This window comes from Pyxicephalus adspersus, chromosome 10 (genome assembly GCF_032062135.1).
Source record: "Pyxicephalus adspersus chromosome 10, UCB_Pads_2.0, whole genome shotgun sequence".
NCBI classification, from domain to species: Eukaryota; Metazoa; Chordata; class Amphibia; order Anura; family Pyxicephalidae; genus Pyxicephalus; species Pyxicephalus adspersus.
The window spans coordinates 26,084,166-26,099,663 of NC_092867.1; the positions used below are offsets into that span (position 1 = coordinate 26,084,166).

Consider the following 15,498-nt stretch of genomic DNA (forward strand, 5'->3'; position numbering starts at 1 on the left):
GTTCTGTTGTTTCCAACGTGGTGTCATGACTGTGATCTCTGTTAAAGTGGATTACTTAGTTCAGAACTTGAGTTTGTATTGTTCAGATAAATCTATGTGTTCCTTTACATTTGGTTCTTAATTTACTTGTCCACTTATTTTCTTGTGTCAGTGTTTGCTGTTCATGTGCTTGCGCTGCTGCTTGCCTCTCCCTTTCAATGTCCTAATATTTCTTTCCCTGCTGCCCACTATAATTTACCTTATCTCTGCAATGCATATTGGATCCAAAAGGAAACAGAGTCAGACCAAGATGATGAGGTAAAAATCATGCACTTTGTTCTATTTTAATCAACTGTAGATCTTATTATAGCATCAGCCATGTCAGTGGCGACTCACATAAAATACTTAGGCTTCAAGCAACCTGTGCATGCCATCATGTCCTTTGATTCTGGCGTGCATGTAGTAAATCAAACCATGAATATGCAGCCTGTGTATTCTGTATGTGTCTAAACTAAGATGGTTGACAATCCCTTTGTAGGTAGCTTAGATCCCTAGAAGCTATTCAGTTCTCATAAATGTTCTTTTTACCATTTCACTGTCTCTTCTTTACTAGCTTGTCCTCTTCCTACCGTACTTTTCCTTTCCTTTTATTGTCTTTATGCTCTTCTCTTTCTTCTGCACTTTTTGTCCTCCCTTTATGTTTCTTGTCTTTTTCTTTTCTCCCTCTTTTATTTACATTTCTCTCCCATCTCCTTCATTATATTCCTCTTATCTCCTCCTGTTACAATATCTCTCCCATCTTCTCCTATCTATTCTTCACCTCTTGATTCTTTTCCTCTTCTGCCTACTCATTTACAGTTCTCTTCTACTTTGTCTTTTTCATTCTACTCCTCTCATGTCCTCCTGTTTCAATACCTCTCCCCTTCTCTTATCGATTCTTCTTCTCTTATTTCTATTCCTCTCATATCTACTCATTTACAGTTATGATCTATTGTTAGTTCTTCTCCTCTCTTTTTGTTGCTCTTCTTTTCCTATTTTACGTTTTTTTTCCTTTCCAAAATGTTTTTCTCCTGCTATCATTTTTCTCTTATTTTTTCTTATCCTGTCTTTTCATTTTCTTTTATATATTCTCTTGGTATTTTATTCTTTATATATATTCTTTGCATACTTGCCACTTTTTCGCTTATACCTTGGTTCCCACTGAACATGCTTTGATGCACCCCTCCTATGTTATGAGTCCAGACCTGGGAAGCACTTTTTTCTTTTTGGCCTCCAAGATAATTATCCTATTTCAGTTGGCATTTTGAAAAATACCAAATTATTATTTCCATACAGTAAAAAAAGTAGTTATTTTTTTTTTAAATTATGTTAATGTGTTAAAACCGTTACAAAGTGTAAATCACAAAAGGATTATAATATTTAAGGACTAGGAAACTAAAGAATGAAACTTTATTAGGACAGGTCTTCCATTTGCCTTTTATATATCTTAAGAACCCCTCCCTAGGGCTACAAGGAAAGTGGGAATAGTGGCAGAAACTGTGGTTCCTAACAAGACTCCACCTCCTTGGAGCGTCTCTTTTTATTGTTTATGTTGAGTTCCTATTTCTTCTGTTGCATTCTACATAATACAAAGTATATTAAATGTGCAACAGGAAGACAATAATCCCCTTTCAGTGGCTAGAGAAATTAAAAATCCTATCATGAGAATCCCCAAGTTAGATATATGAAATTAACTGGTTTTCTTCCTCCATATCTACCTAAATATTAAATCTCCCTTTCAGATTTGACTTATTCTTTTAAGTTAATACATACAGTTTTAGTTTGCAAGGTTCTAATAATAGCTTGCATCTAAACTTTGTTGTCAGCATAAACAATTAATATATTTATTTCCATTCTAAAGATTTTAGTGCATAATTTTGTCTTAAATGTTTAACAATAACACACTATCCATGTATTGTGTTTGTTCAATGTGACGTGTGTAATTCTGTTTAATGTATAAGTGTAATAATTTTGGGTAATGAGTATTTATACCTTTATAGAGTAGAGTTATGTAATATATTTATATATATATATATATATATATATATTCCCTTTACAGAGAATATAGACAGATTTAGTAACTTTATTTATATTTCTTTATTTTCTCCAGATGGAAAAAGTGGACCGTCGTCAGAACTTTGTGTCTCTAGCTTTGCGTAAGCGATACAGCTATTTGACTGAGCCTGGAATGAGTGAGTTTGATAACCTTCTAACAATACTAATTACTTTAAAAGAAGAGTTTCCCTTTTTGACATCAGAAACATTTTTATAAGTCAAAATCCCACTGTAGTTTTAAATGCTAAACAATTTGAGAAACGTTAAATGGTTTGGCTTCTAGGTTATGTAATTTTTAAGATAAATATTACCAAGTGCCAAATATTTTTATGGCTTGCTATGATAATTATTCATTTGACTACATGTAGATGGCAGCAAGAAAAATATAAAATGTGAAATAAAAGTATATGTTATACTGAATATTAGGGAATGCAGTCTAGTGATGTAATTAAAAGAACTCAGGATTTAAAGAACGCCATTAAAAAAATGCAAGGATTTGGCGTTCTTTAATATCTATGCTAGTCATCATTAAATTCTAGTTTAGCCTATATACCAGAAATGAGCCAGAGTATTTTGTGATAGCTGTAGGATTAGACTAGTTGGTTTTGTTACTCAATAGAGAAACTACTTTGTTGGGAGCCAAGTAAGTGAGAGCTTAGCAAGATGTTAAAAGCTCATTAATACCTTGCAGCTATTTTCTAAAATAATTTTTAGGACATTCAGCAAAAAAAAGGAACTGATGTCATGTTATGGTGCTAAACGTAAACTCTTCTTTTAAAATATTTGACAGTAATGTTTTTCCAAAACCAGTCATATAACTATTTTAAGGCCATGAGCAGGGCTCTTTTTAACTAATTTGACCACCTCTACAAAACAAAATCACCTTATACACAAGCACATCAAAAGCATACACACAGATTTACTTTAGCATATATACGTACACCAGTCTGCATAAATATGTACAAGCATGGACAGCCATATATACATTCATATCTGTATACACATCTGTCTAGATATACTCACATTAACAAACATAAATACATAAATTATCATATGTGGAAGCAGCTGTTCCTCCCTGTGGAAAGAGGAGGGAGGCTTTCTGAGTTCTTTCTCTCCTGGTTCTTTAAATTCTTTGCAGTGATGGTACAAACCTGTTTGCTTCTTCTTTCTATGGCTGTTGGGTTTTTGGAGCAACTGTTCCACGCTGAGATGGTTCAATTGGTGCCTTCATCTCTAGCTGGTTATATCTAGAATTGGCCTTGGCCTCAAGTGTAACTGTACTTGGTTGGCGAAAATGTTATTTGTTGGGAGGGAAGTGCTTTGTATAAAGCCATATGATGGCTGTCAAATGACTGGCTTTGGAAAATATTTGTATAATATGCATTTTAATGATACAGTCTCATAACCCATTGCTTGTTCCAAATTAACATTCCATGCACGCTTAAGTCCACATTTTTCTTTTTAATTTAACCTTGCTTGACCATTTCCTCAAAGATCACACATTTCACCTGCCATCAAAACACAGCAGTTTCCAATCCATTCCATGTTACGTTATATACTTTGTTTTTTTAGAAAAATAAGATGAAAAAAACGCATGAAAATGCAAGAAAAACTTCAATGTTAATGCAATTGTTCTGGAAAAAACATGGATCTTATTGGCTTTGTGATTGTGCAACTTAATTCCAAATTTTGCATGAGACAGATATATTTGAAGGTTTCCCCACGTTTTGCACTGTACTTGCCTGTCATATACATGAATCTGGAGTGTGCATGAAAGATTCTGACAAAAGAACGAAGTTAACAATGTTTGTAGTTGATATTGTTTTCAGTTGACTGTAGTGTGTGTGTACAACCAGAGAAAGCACAAAAGACAATACTAATTCTGAGCACTAACTCTACACAACTATACTGTATTTTGCAGGGGAATACAGCTTGTTTTTTAATAAACGGCACATCAGAAAGTCAATAGGAAGCTTGAGTAACGTGTGTGTTTGTAGTCCATTTTTACGTGTTGTCTTTTCTGTCTTTCATTGTTTTTTTTTTCTGCGTCTTGTCTTTTTCTTTGTTGCTTATATCCTTTGCTCATTTTACATCCATGCAGCCCCAGCCAATTTTTATTTGAGACCATTCAGTATCATCATAACCATCATTCTGACTCATATAAACAGTTGTACTTGCTTTTTGAAATTATATAATCGTTACTGACCAATTTTTTTCTCTGGTCTCTCTGTTTTTCCAATCATTTTTTCGTTAATTTTGCATTTAATTTTAATTTACTCATGAAAGAACCAGTTGAACGGAGCACAGGAACAACAAGACCTGTCCCTGCCACTTATGCATACAAGCCAGGCTTTCCAACAAGACCCTATCAGTCATGGACAACTGCTCCAATTACAGTCCCTGGGCAGACCAAATCAGGCTTTACATCCCTGTCAAGCTCTTCCTCTAATACACCATCAGCATCCCCATTAAAATCAATTTGGTCTGTCTCCTCTGCGTCTCCAATAAAATCCACCCTTGGAGCTTCTACTACATCTTCTGTTAAATCTGTTAGTGATGTAGCTTCACCAATAAGATCATTTCGGACAATTGCTTCTCCGATAAAAACTGTTGTGTCTCAACCTCTGTATACAATTCAAGGCTCTGCTGGTTCACCAATTAGAGCTTCTACAATAGCAGAACCTCCTTCTTTCAAGGGATTGTCTTCCACCTCAGTTTTCACTTCTAGAACTTCTCCAGTGACTACAGCTGGGTCTCTTTTAGAAAGATCATCCATTACAATGACACCTCCAGCCTCCCCTAAATCTAACATCAATATGTATTCTTCGACTTTGCCATTTAAATCAATCATTACTTCTGCAGGGTCACTTTCATCATCAGCTCTAAAATCTGTGGTTTCTCCTGCAGTCTCTACTGCTTCTAAAGTGAACATTGCATCTACTGTTTCTTCACCATTAAAAATTGGGAATGGTCCCAGTGAGGTTGGATTAATGAATGGTTCTGCCTCGCCTCTAAAGTACCCACTTTGTTCAAATTACATCAATGGCTCAGCTGTAAATTTACAAGACAAAATATCAGCAGTTACAAAATCAGCAACTGCTTCAATTAGCACAACAATAGACACAGCAGAAAAAAGCAACTCCATTCCCACTACTTCGCAAATGTCATATTCACCTCTCAAGTCTTTTGCATCAACAGCTTCAGCTTTTCAGACCATAAGAACTCCCCCTACCGGTGCAGTATAAACATCTTTTAGGTCTGCTTTATCCTCTACTACCTCATCTGTTACATCATCAACCTTTACTGTACCGGTATATTCTGTAGTAAATGTTTTGTCAGAACCAACATTAAAGAAACTGGCAGAGTCTGCATCATTGACTAAATCTGCTGCTGCTCTGTTATCACCCTCAAAAAACACATCAACGGAGGCAAACAGTCAGTTTAGTCGAATTTCCTCACCTCTTAAAACATCTTTATTTTTGTCTCCTGCTGCCCTCAAGTTATCTGCTACCTCTCCATTGTCTTCAAGTCAGGAGATCTTAAAAGACGTTGCTGATATGAAAGAAGACTTAATAAGGATGACCGCAATTTTACAGACTGATACCTCTGAGGAGAAACCATACCAATCAGAAATAACTAAGGAAGTTAGAATTGAGGATGAAGAGCCATTTAAAATTGTAGAGAAAGTGAAAGAGGACTTGGTTAAAGTCAGTGAAATTCTGAAAAAAGATGTGTTTTTGGAAAAAATGGCATCTGCTTGTGATCAGGGGCAATCACCAGAAGATGATTGGGTAGAGTTTAGTAGGGAGGAACTTGAAGAAGCTAGAGAGTGTGCTAGCACAACCCCACCATTTTACCCAGCAGACAGAGTAGAGTTAAAATCAAGAACTTTATCGGAAAAAGACTATAATTTAACAAAGGTCATTGATTACTTAACAAATGACATTGGTGGGAACACATTTTCAAACCTAAAATACAAGTATGATGATGGTAAAAAGGAAGGAGAGGAAAAGCAAAAAAGAGTTTTAAAACCAGGTATTGCATTACAGGATAATAAACTCAAAATGCCCCCATCATCAATGAGATCTTCATCTTCCGAAAAAGAGTTGTGTAAAATTGCGGACTCTGTCTTTGGAACAGACATGATTTTAGAGTCACCAGATGATTTTTCACAACATGAGCAGGACAAGAGTCCTTTGTCTGATAGTGGTTTTGAAACAAGAAGTGAAAAAACTCCATCTGCCCCTCAGAGTGCTGAAAGCACTGGTCCTAAGCCACTTTTTCATGATGTACCAATCCCCCCAGTGATTACTGAAACAAGAACAGAAGTTGTACATGTTATAAGAAGCTATGAGCCATCTAATGGGGAGGTTATAGAACCTGAAAAAGGAGAAACTTCACAAATAAAACCAGATCAATCGTTTATGGAACTAGAAAAAAGTTCACCTGGAAAATTCAAAAGTAAGGGATTTCAGCTTAAAGCTGGGATTGATGAAGAGGACCATACAGGTGTTTTGGGAAAGGGAGTAAGAGTTAAAGAAGAAACTCATATCACAACTACTACAAGAATGGTTTATCACCAACCTCCTTCTTCTGAAAAATCAGAAAGAATAGAGGAAACAATGTCTGTCCATGACATAATGAAGGCTTTCCAATCGGGCCGAGATCCATCTAAAGAGCTGGCAGGTCTGTTTGAACACAAAACTTCAGTAACTTCGGATGTTCAGAAGTGTACAGAAAGCCCACAACAACTTGCTGAAAGGGACACCAAAATGAAACCAAAACTGGAGCGCATAATTGAGGTCCATATTGAAAAAGGTAACCAAGCTGAACCTACAGAAGTCATTATTAGAGAAACAAAAAAACATCCAGAGAAAGAAATGTATGTTTATCAAAGGGATTTAAGTCAGGGAGACTTAAACCACAAAGATGTGGTAACAGAAAGAAGTAAATTATTTCAATACTCAGATGAACATGGGCAGGCTGAAGAAGAGGAGCTAACAGTAGAAGAGTCTTTACCTTCTTATTTAGAGTCCTCAAGAGTAAATACGCCAGTATCTCAAGAAGAAGACAGTCGCCCAAGTTCAGCTCAGCTTATCTCTGATGATTCCTACAAAACACTAAAACTGTTAAGTCAGCATTCAGTAGAGTATCATGATGATGAACTATCAGAACTAAGAGGGGAGTCATATCGGTTTGCTGAAAAAATGCTCCTTTCTGAAAAACTTGATGAAGCAGAGGAATCAGACCATGCTCTAGCCCTTGGGTCAGACTTCCACCGTACTGAAAAGCACTGCAGAGAGAGAGAAAGAGTGATCCCTGCTACTAAAAAGGAAATTCTTTCAAAAATATACAAAGATGTAACTGAAAATGGTATAGGTAAAATGTCCACTGATGACTCTCGTGATAAAGTGACAGTGTTGCATTATGCTGGAGATCCAAAAAGCCCAAAACATGCAATGTGGATGCGGTTTACTGAGGATAGGCTAGATAGGGGTAGAGAGAAGTTCTTATATGAAGATAGAGTAGACAGGACTGTCAAAGAGGCAGAAGAAAAATTGACTGAGGTATCCCAGTTTTTTCGGGACAAAACTGAGAAACTGAATGATGAGCTTCAGTCACCAGAGAAGACACCCCGAAAAAAGAGTAGTAATGAGGTAGCTTCAGGTCATAGTTCTACTAACAGTAGTCCTGAAAAATTTAAGTTTACTGACATAAGAACATCCAGTGATGACTGGACCAAAACTCACCAGTTTATGACAGATGGAAAATGTGTCACCTTGGTTGATGACAGAAAAGCTTCAAGTTTGCCTTGCAGTCCAGAAAAGAGGTCAAAAGAGAGTCAACAATCAGGTTTACAATCTGGCTTCCAACTAACACAATCAAAGCTCAGTTCTATCAAACTAAAATTTGAGCAAAGTATAAATCTCAAAAACAAGGACAGCTCACAGGAGGAAAAAAAGCACGAGTCTCCATCAAAAATTCCAGTGAAAAAAACACAGGACAATCGCATTCCATTTTTTCAGTTTAACACAAAGGATAAACAACAAAAGACAATTGATGAAATGAATGGAGAGCTACCTTTGCTCAAAGAGTCTATTACAGAAGCCATTAATGAAGAATGTTCAAAATTTAAAGAAAAGATTAAAAATAGTGCTGGATTTTTAGATCAGAAACCTGACAAATTAATTGGAGGACTAACAGACCAATTTTTACCACAGTTAACAAATTCAGCTGGCCAAACTGTTTCTCCAGACAAGAAAGTTTATACAACATGGGAAATGTCTGGCAACATTAATCAGAAAACACAAAAGGAAAAGCTTAAACATGTGATCATACAGGACAAAGATTCAGAAATGGACGGTACTTATGTCTCAACCCAACAAACTGTGAAAGAGCAAACACGGATCAGTAATGTATCCTCCACAAAAGAAATAAATGAGAATTATGTCAAATCTCCTTCTAAAAAACTTTTATACACTGAACTTGCTCGTAAGGATGTAGGCTATACTAATGAAGAACGAGTTGAGAGCAGGCAAGAAGGGACAGGTTCTCATATGTCTGGTAGATCTAGTGAAGAGCAATCAACATTAAGTAGTACTGATAATATTAGCAGCCAGTCAAAAATTGATAGTGAATGTACTAACACAACAATATCACCAATATCTAAACAGATTAAACCTGATATTCTTCATTCTGCTTTCATTACTGATGAAAGCAATAGACGTACTAGTGGTGGCCAGCAAGGCAAAGCACAAGATTACCTTGGGGTTTCAACTTATAATGAAGATACTGACTTATCTCCTGTTAAATCCCCAGATTCTTTAGAGATAAGTTCTAGCAAAGACAGATTAACTGGTTTGCATGAATCTGTGACATCAGAAGACAGAAAGTCAATAAAGAATGCAGAGGTGTTAAAGGAGATAAAAACGCTACCAGTTTATGTTAGTATTGTGCAGGTAGGAAAACAATATGAGAAAGAGGTGCAGCAGGGAGGTGTTAAAAAGCTAGTTAGCCAGGAGAGTAGGACAGTTCAGGAAACAAGAGGTACACTATTTTCTATTAAACCACAGAAACAGCCCCCATCTCCTCAGGGAAGCCCTGAAGATGATACCCTCGAACAAGTGTCTTTTATAGATAGCTCAGGGAAAAGTCCTTTGACTCCAGAGACTCCTAGTTCAGAGGAAGTTAGCTATGAATTTAATTCTAAAACTCCGGACTCATTAATGCCGTATATACCTGGAAAACCGAGTCCAATACCTGAAGTGTCTGAAGAATCAGAGGAGGAAGAAGCAGTTAAATTACCATCTATTAAGCAAAGCATCATAGATGCCCAAAACCATGACATAGCAAAACCAGTTACTCTTAGCAAGGATGCAAACAAAAGAACAAAGGACAATAGAGTGGCATATATTGAATTTCCTCCTCCACCACCGCTAGATTCTGAAAACAGTGATTCAAGTAAAAAAAATGTTGATAATTCAACGGATAGTGAAATGGAACTTACTGAAGTTAATTTACAGGATGATCAGGACAAATTTCTCTCAGCTGAACCAGTAATTAGAGTTCAACCACCGTCTCCTGTCCCCCCTGAATTAGATGCCAGTGATTCAAGTGATGATGAATCCATTCTCCAACCTGTTGCAATTAAAAAGTATACATTTAAAATAAAAGATGAAGAAGTAAAAGAATGTAGAAAGATAAATGGTCCTGGGAAGCCCAGTCCTCAAAAACAATCTAATGAAACAGATATGGGTTTAAGTTCCCCATCTAATGACCTAGAGCAAAATGGTAATGACCAGTCTATTACGGAGTGTTCTATAGCAACCACTGCAGAATTCTCACATGATACTGATGCAACTGAGATTGACTCTCTTGATGGTTATGATCTGCAAGATGAAGATGATGGGCTTACTGAGAGTGAGACGAGACTTGGGTCATCAGAGGATGTTGAAGTGAAAAAGGAACCATGGACTAAAGAAAGTGTGTTGAAACATAGCGACCGCAGCTTTAGCCAAAGTAAACTTGAAGTTATAGAAGAAGAAAAGGGAGTTACTGAGGAGTATAAGCCATGTAGAAAGATATCCGATGGTGAAAAGAACACAGATGAAAGTGACAAGAAACAAGGGTCACCGTTTTATTCTATGGAAGGAAGGCATCCAGATAGACCTGTATTTCCAGACACATACTTTAGTTACAAGGTGGATGAAGAGTTTGCAACACCTTTCAAAACAGTGGCTACAAAAAGCCTTGACTTTGATCCTTGGTCCAGTAAACCAGGAGATGATGATGTGTTTGAAACAAAAACCAAAGATGAAGAACCAAAACCTTTTAGTCTGGCTGTTGAAGATCATTCTCAAGCAACCACACCAGACACAACTCCAGCCAGAACTCCTACAGATGAAAGCACTCCAACTAGTGAGCCCAACCCCTTCCCGTTTCATGAAGGGAAGATGTTTGAGATGACTCGCAGTGGTGCTATTGACATGAGCAAGAGGGACTTTGTTGAAGAAAGACTGCAATTTTTTCAGATTGGTGAGCATAATTCTGAAGGGAAGTCAGGGGACAAGGGGGAAGGGGACAAAATTACTGCCATCACACCTCCACAGTCAGGGGACATCTTGGTAGATCCCATCCTAGAAAAACAAGTAGAGACATCTACAGTTGAACATTCTGCCATCATCCAGGGAAGTGGAGATTGTCTTGATGCAACAAATGGTAATAATTCATTGGAAAAATCAGCAGCTACTACCAATTGTAAAGTTGATCCTAAATTGCGTACACCTATAAAAATGGGCATATCTGCCTCAACAATGACCACGAAGAAAGATGGCACTGGAGAAGTGGCAGATAAAACAGAGGCTGTGCCAGATTCTCATTTACTAGATAATGATAAGACTATTTTGACAAACATATCAACCAGTGAGACAATCATTAGTCACATAGAAATACATGATTTTCAGACAGAAAACTATAACAACAACAACAACTTGGATTCATTTGCTTTAAATGTAAACAATAACGCAATAAATTTGGTATTAAGTAAAGACTGTGAATCCAAGTCTGTGCAAAAGGGATGCAAAACAAAGGGCAATGTTATTAAAGAACAGGGAATAGCCAGTCCAGATGTTGATAGGGATAGGAAAAGAGCCCAAAAAAGTCAACAAAAACTGAGCGATCCACCAGGGAATAAACCAAGATCTAAATTGCCAGTTAAAGCCATATCAGTTAGGCCAATAGCTAACCAATCCAGCAATACTAATGCTTCATTCAGCAGGAGAACAGTGCCTATCAGGAGTGAGAAAGACACAAAACAGGAACACATATCCAGTACAGATAGTAGGTCTTCCAAGATCCCTGTAAAAAACATAAGTAAAGTAAATACAACAATACAGAGAAAAGCTACACCGAAACCTAAGCAGAAACAAATAGAGAAGGAGGTAACTAAACCAACTCCTTCAAAGTTACCAGTAAAGGTAAGATCTTTGCCTTCTGCCACTTCAGCAGCCAAAGTAAAGAATCATGAGTTCAGTGAGGTTTGTAAACACTCTATTGAATATTTTAAGGGAATTAGTGGTGAGACATTAAAGCTTGTGGACCGCCTTTCTGATGAAGAGAAAAAGATGCAGCCTGACCTCTCTGATGATGAAGATAGTACATCGAGAAATACATCATTATCTGAAGCCACCCAAGTTTCCCAGCCTTCAGTAACATCGAGGTCTGCTAAAGACATGAAAGCAGACGCAACATCTTTAAAATCAAAGATTGAAAAGACGGACAGTGAGAGAAGGAGCAGTAGAAGGACTGGTGAGAATAAAGGCAGTCAGGTTTCTGGAGCTGTAATAGCTCACATCGTGGAAATCCAGCCTAGTTTGTAAACCTCTCGACCTGTTGACCTTAGTGCATGACCTGTCGTGATTGCTTGTGGAGTGACCTCTGTTAGTTTCCATTCTTCCATTGTCATCTGTGTTTGTTGTCCACACTATCTGTTCTGTGTGTCTAGAAAACATACACTAGTTAGCTAGAAAAGCATGCCAAAACATTTAGAAATTACACTACCCATGTTTCTAGCCCGTACATAAACAACATTATTCAACACTTGTGCTCACTTTTTGTACGCTCAAATAGCATGCCTACTTCCATTAAGTAATTGTGCTCACTTACCTAAACTGTAATCATCACACATACACAGAGGACAAGCTGTAATAGTCAATTTTATTTTGAAAATCACTAATCACACACACTTTTTTTATTTCGTAGAATAGATCCACAATGCTGACACATGTGTGACACAACAAAATGTTGTTATAATTGTACCTTTGTAAATTTCAGGTCCACAGAGTCCATGTGAACGTACTGACATAAGGATGGCCATAGTTGCTGATCATTTAGGCCTCAGTTGGACAGGTAGGACAAAAAAAATTTATAAAATGTTAAAAGGAAAAGAGCACAATGGTATGATTTTCCTAAGGTGGAACGCTAGTTAAGAACAATTGCTTCCAATATTTTTGGTAAATAAGTTTTACAGGAGTGTTTTATAACTCTGCCATTCTTCCAGTGAAATACCTGGCGGGTTCTATATTTTTCCTACTATATTTTTAGACTCTACCAACAAATGTGAGTAAATTGTGCACGGACAGCACAACACAAACCTGTATTTTACAGTCAGAAATGTGTGGTTGGTTATGTGCTCTCTATAGCAGTCCTATATTTAAAAGATATAGTATACAGTACTAAAAACCAACCCATTTCCTATCATAGCAACATCTCTGGGTCTGATTAGGCAGAAGGATGCTTTTTGTTGCTAATTTGTGAACACTGCCAGGACCTATTAAAGGCAGCATTCTTAAAGAAACCTGGAGAAAGATATAGACTGATCTCCCCATAATGCGTATTTGCCCCAGCTCTCTTAGTAAAGATAAATAACCAAAGGAAATCCTAATTTAGGGTAAATTATCGTATACTGTATTTTGAATATATTACTTAAAAGCTACAAAATATGTAGAAAGGTTGGGGAATATCTCCTTTTACCTAACTTGGCCTATTCTGGTATATCTTTACATGCGATAAAATGAGTGAGCTTTGCTCATCTGACCACATTGTAAATGTCCCATAGTGTTATTATATATTCAGTGAGTGAAAAGGTTTACTGGACATTTGATAAATCTGGATTTTATTTGTAATTTATTAAAATTTTTTTTTTCAGAACTTGCTAGAGAATTGAATTTTTCAGTTGATGAAATTAATCAGATTCGTGTTGAGAACCCCAATTCTTTGACCACACAAAGCTTTATGCTTTTAAAGAAGTGGGTTATAAGAGAAGGCAATAATGCAACAAGTAAGTAATCTTTCCTTGCACATATGTATTTGTGTTATAGATAACAGAATAATCCAATAACATTTCAAAATAATGTACAATATATTTCTCTGTTGGATGGCAACCATTGTTTACAGAACCATGAATGAATTATATGCTGCATCTTCCTGCCATAATCTATATTGCATACTTTCAACAAACTTGTTACTGTTTAAAATAGAAGTCCTCCTTGCAAAGAAAAGCATAACTGATAAAACTTTGTTGAGTAATTGATTTATTTATTTGTACAGTCTATGACAGTGTTTCACATACAGGGTTCCATGGAACCATAGGTGTTCCTCCAAAGGTCACTAGGGTTTCCTTACTGCTCTATAGTCACTTGAAACTGGAGCCTAGAAAGCATGAGGAGAACATGCAAATGCAAAACTGATGGTGTCCCGGCTGAGGTTCAAACCTGAGGCTCCAGTACTGCATTATCAGAGTGCTAGCCACTTTTTATTTTTTATTCTTTTTTGTGCTGCCTCCTTTAATATTACAGGACACAGCACTGATGCAGGGAGCAGTGGAAGAAACCACAGCGAGGGATCAGGCATCCAACTCAGATTTGGAGTGGTGGTGACAGTGGGAGGACTTTCTTTTACTTCATTTAAATCAATTTCAGCACTGTAGTCAAGGCTGGAGAGCATGCAGTTTTATCAGTGAAGCTGGGTGATCCAGCAAACCTGGAATGGATTTCTTCTGCTAGCAAATGTTTTGAATCCTAGACCAGATCCATTCTAGGTTTGCTAGATCACCCAGCTTCACTGATTATTATTATTATTATTATTATTATTAAACAGGATTTATATAGCGCCAACATATTACGCAGCGCTGTACATTAAATAGGGATTGCAAATGACAGACTAATACAGACAGTGATACAGGAGGAGAGGACCCTGCCCCGAAGAGCTTACAATCTAGTAGGTGGGGGAATTTCACACACAATAGGATGGGCGATATGTAGTGGTGGGAAGTAATGAGGGTTTAGCAGACAGAAGATGATGGGTAGGCACTGATGAAAGTGTATCCTCCCCAGCCTTGGAGATCTTTAATAAATCAGGCCCATTAAGTTACATTACATTTTGTCTTTAACAGTAGTGTGTTTAGAAAGTTGTTGGATAGCCTTATCTCATTCATTTCATATGCAAAATGAACATATGTTTGCTTTCTTTTAAGCTGATGCCTTAACTAATGTCCTGACGAAGATCAACCGAATAGACATTGTGACATTGTTGGAGGGTCCAATATTTGACTATGGAAACATCAGTGGAACGAGAAGTTTTGCAGATGACAGTAATGTGTTCAATGACCCTTCTGTTGATGGTAATTATATGAATTGTATAGTTTAGCCAAGCCATGGGTTTAAAGGGAACTCACTACTGTGAAAAAATATTTATTCATATGTGTATAATGTATTTATCTGTTTAGTACATTCAAGGAGATGTTGACTCATGGCAAATGTTTGGGTTGTCCAATTTAAACTTACCAGAGATACAAAAGTAGATTACCAGTGTCTTCTGAATAGGAAGCATAGAGCAAGAAGTCAGACACCAAAAAACTAATTATTTGTTTTCCGAGAAGTGGAACAAATAGTGGAAAGCAACACAGACACAAGGAAAAGACACAAATTCAATGCACATGGTGTCCCTTGAAGAAGTCAGGACCAGTGTATACATTTTGTTTGGAAAAAGTTCTAATTGCTTAGCCAGCGTGCGTGCAGCGAACATTAATAAACTTAAAAACTAACTAACTGTCAATAAGGCATATATATACTTAACATGCCTAATTTCATGTAAGCTTACAGCCATATTCAATCAGCAAAGAAAAGTTTCCTTTTCTCAGTTTTTATCCAATAAATGCTTTCTTTTTTTGTTCCATCCTAAAAGTTTTGCAACATTATTACAACATTTTGCCTCTTAAACAGGATTTGAAAACTTTGATTTGATAACTTTGTTTCATTAGGTTTTAGTAAATAACTGATTTGTTTCTCTTGTATCGCATTCCTGGAGGCAGTCCTAAATGCCTGTGATAGCATTAAGCTACGTACACACGTCAGATTTTTATCGCCC

At 36.8% G+C, this 15,498-nt stretch overlaps 1 protein-coding gene across 1 annotated transcript in view; it reads left to right on the forward strand.

Moving 5' to 3' along the window:
- The window catches only part of ANK3 (ankyrin 3), a gene marked incomplete in the record, with an annotated part of 170,436 nt that overhangs the window by 140,600 nt on the left and 14,338 nt on the right, over positions 1–15,498 (forward strand). The window contains 5 exon segments of the mRNA XM_072423750.1: positions 271–297; positions 2,129–2,210; positions 12,406–12,480; positions 13,280–13,411; positions 14,606–14,752. Of these exon segments, the coding sequence (XP_072279851.1) occupies positions 271–297; positions 2,129–2,210; positions 12,406–12,480; positions 13,280–13,411; positions 14,606–14,752 (463 nt within the window).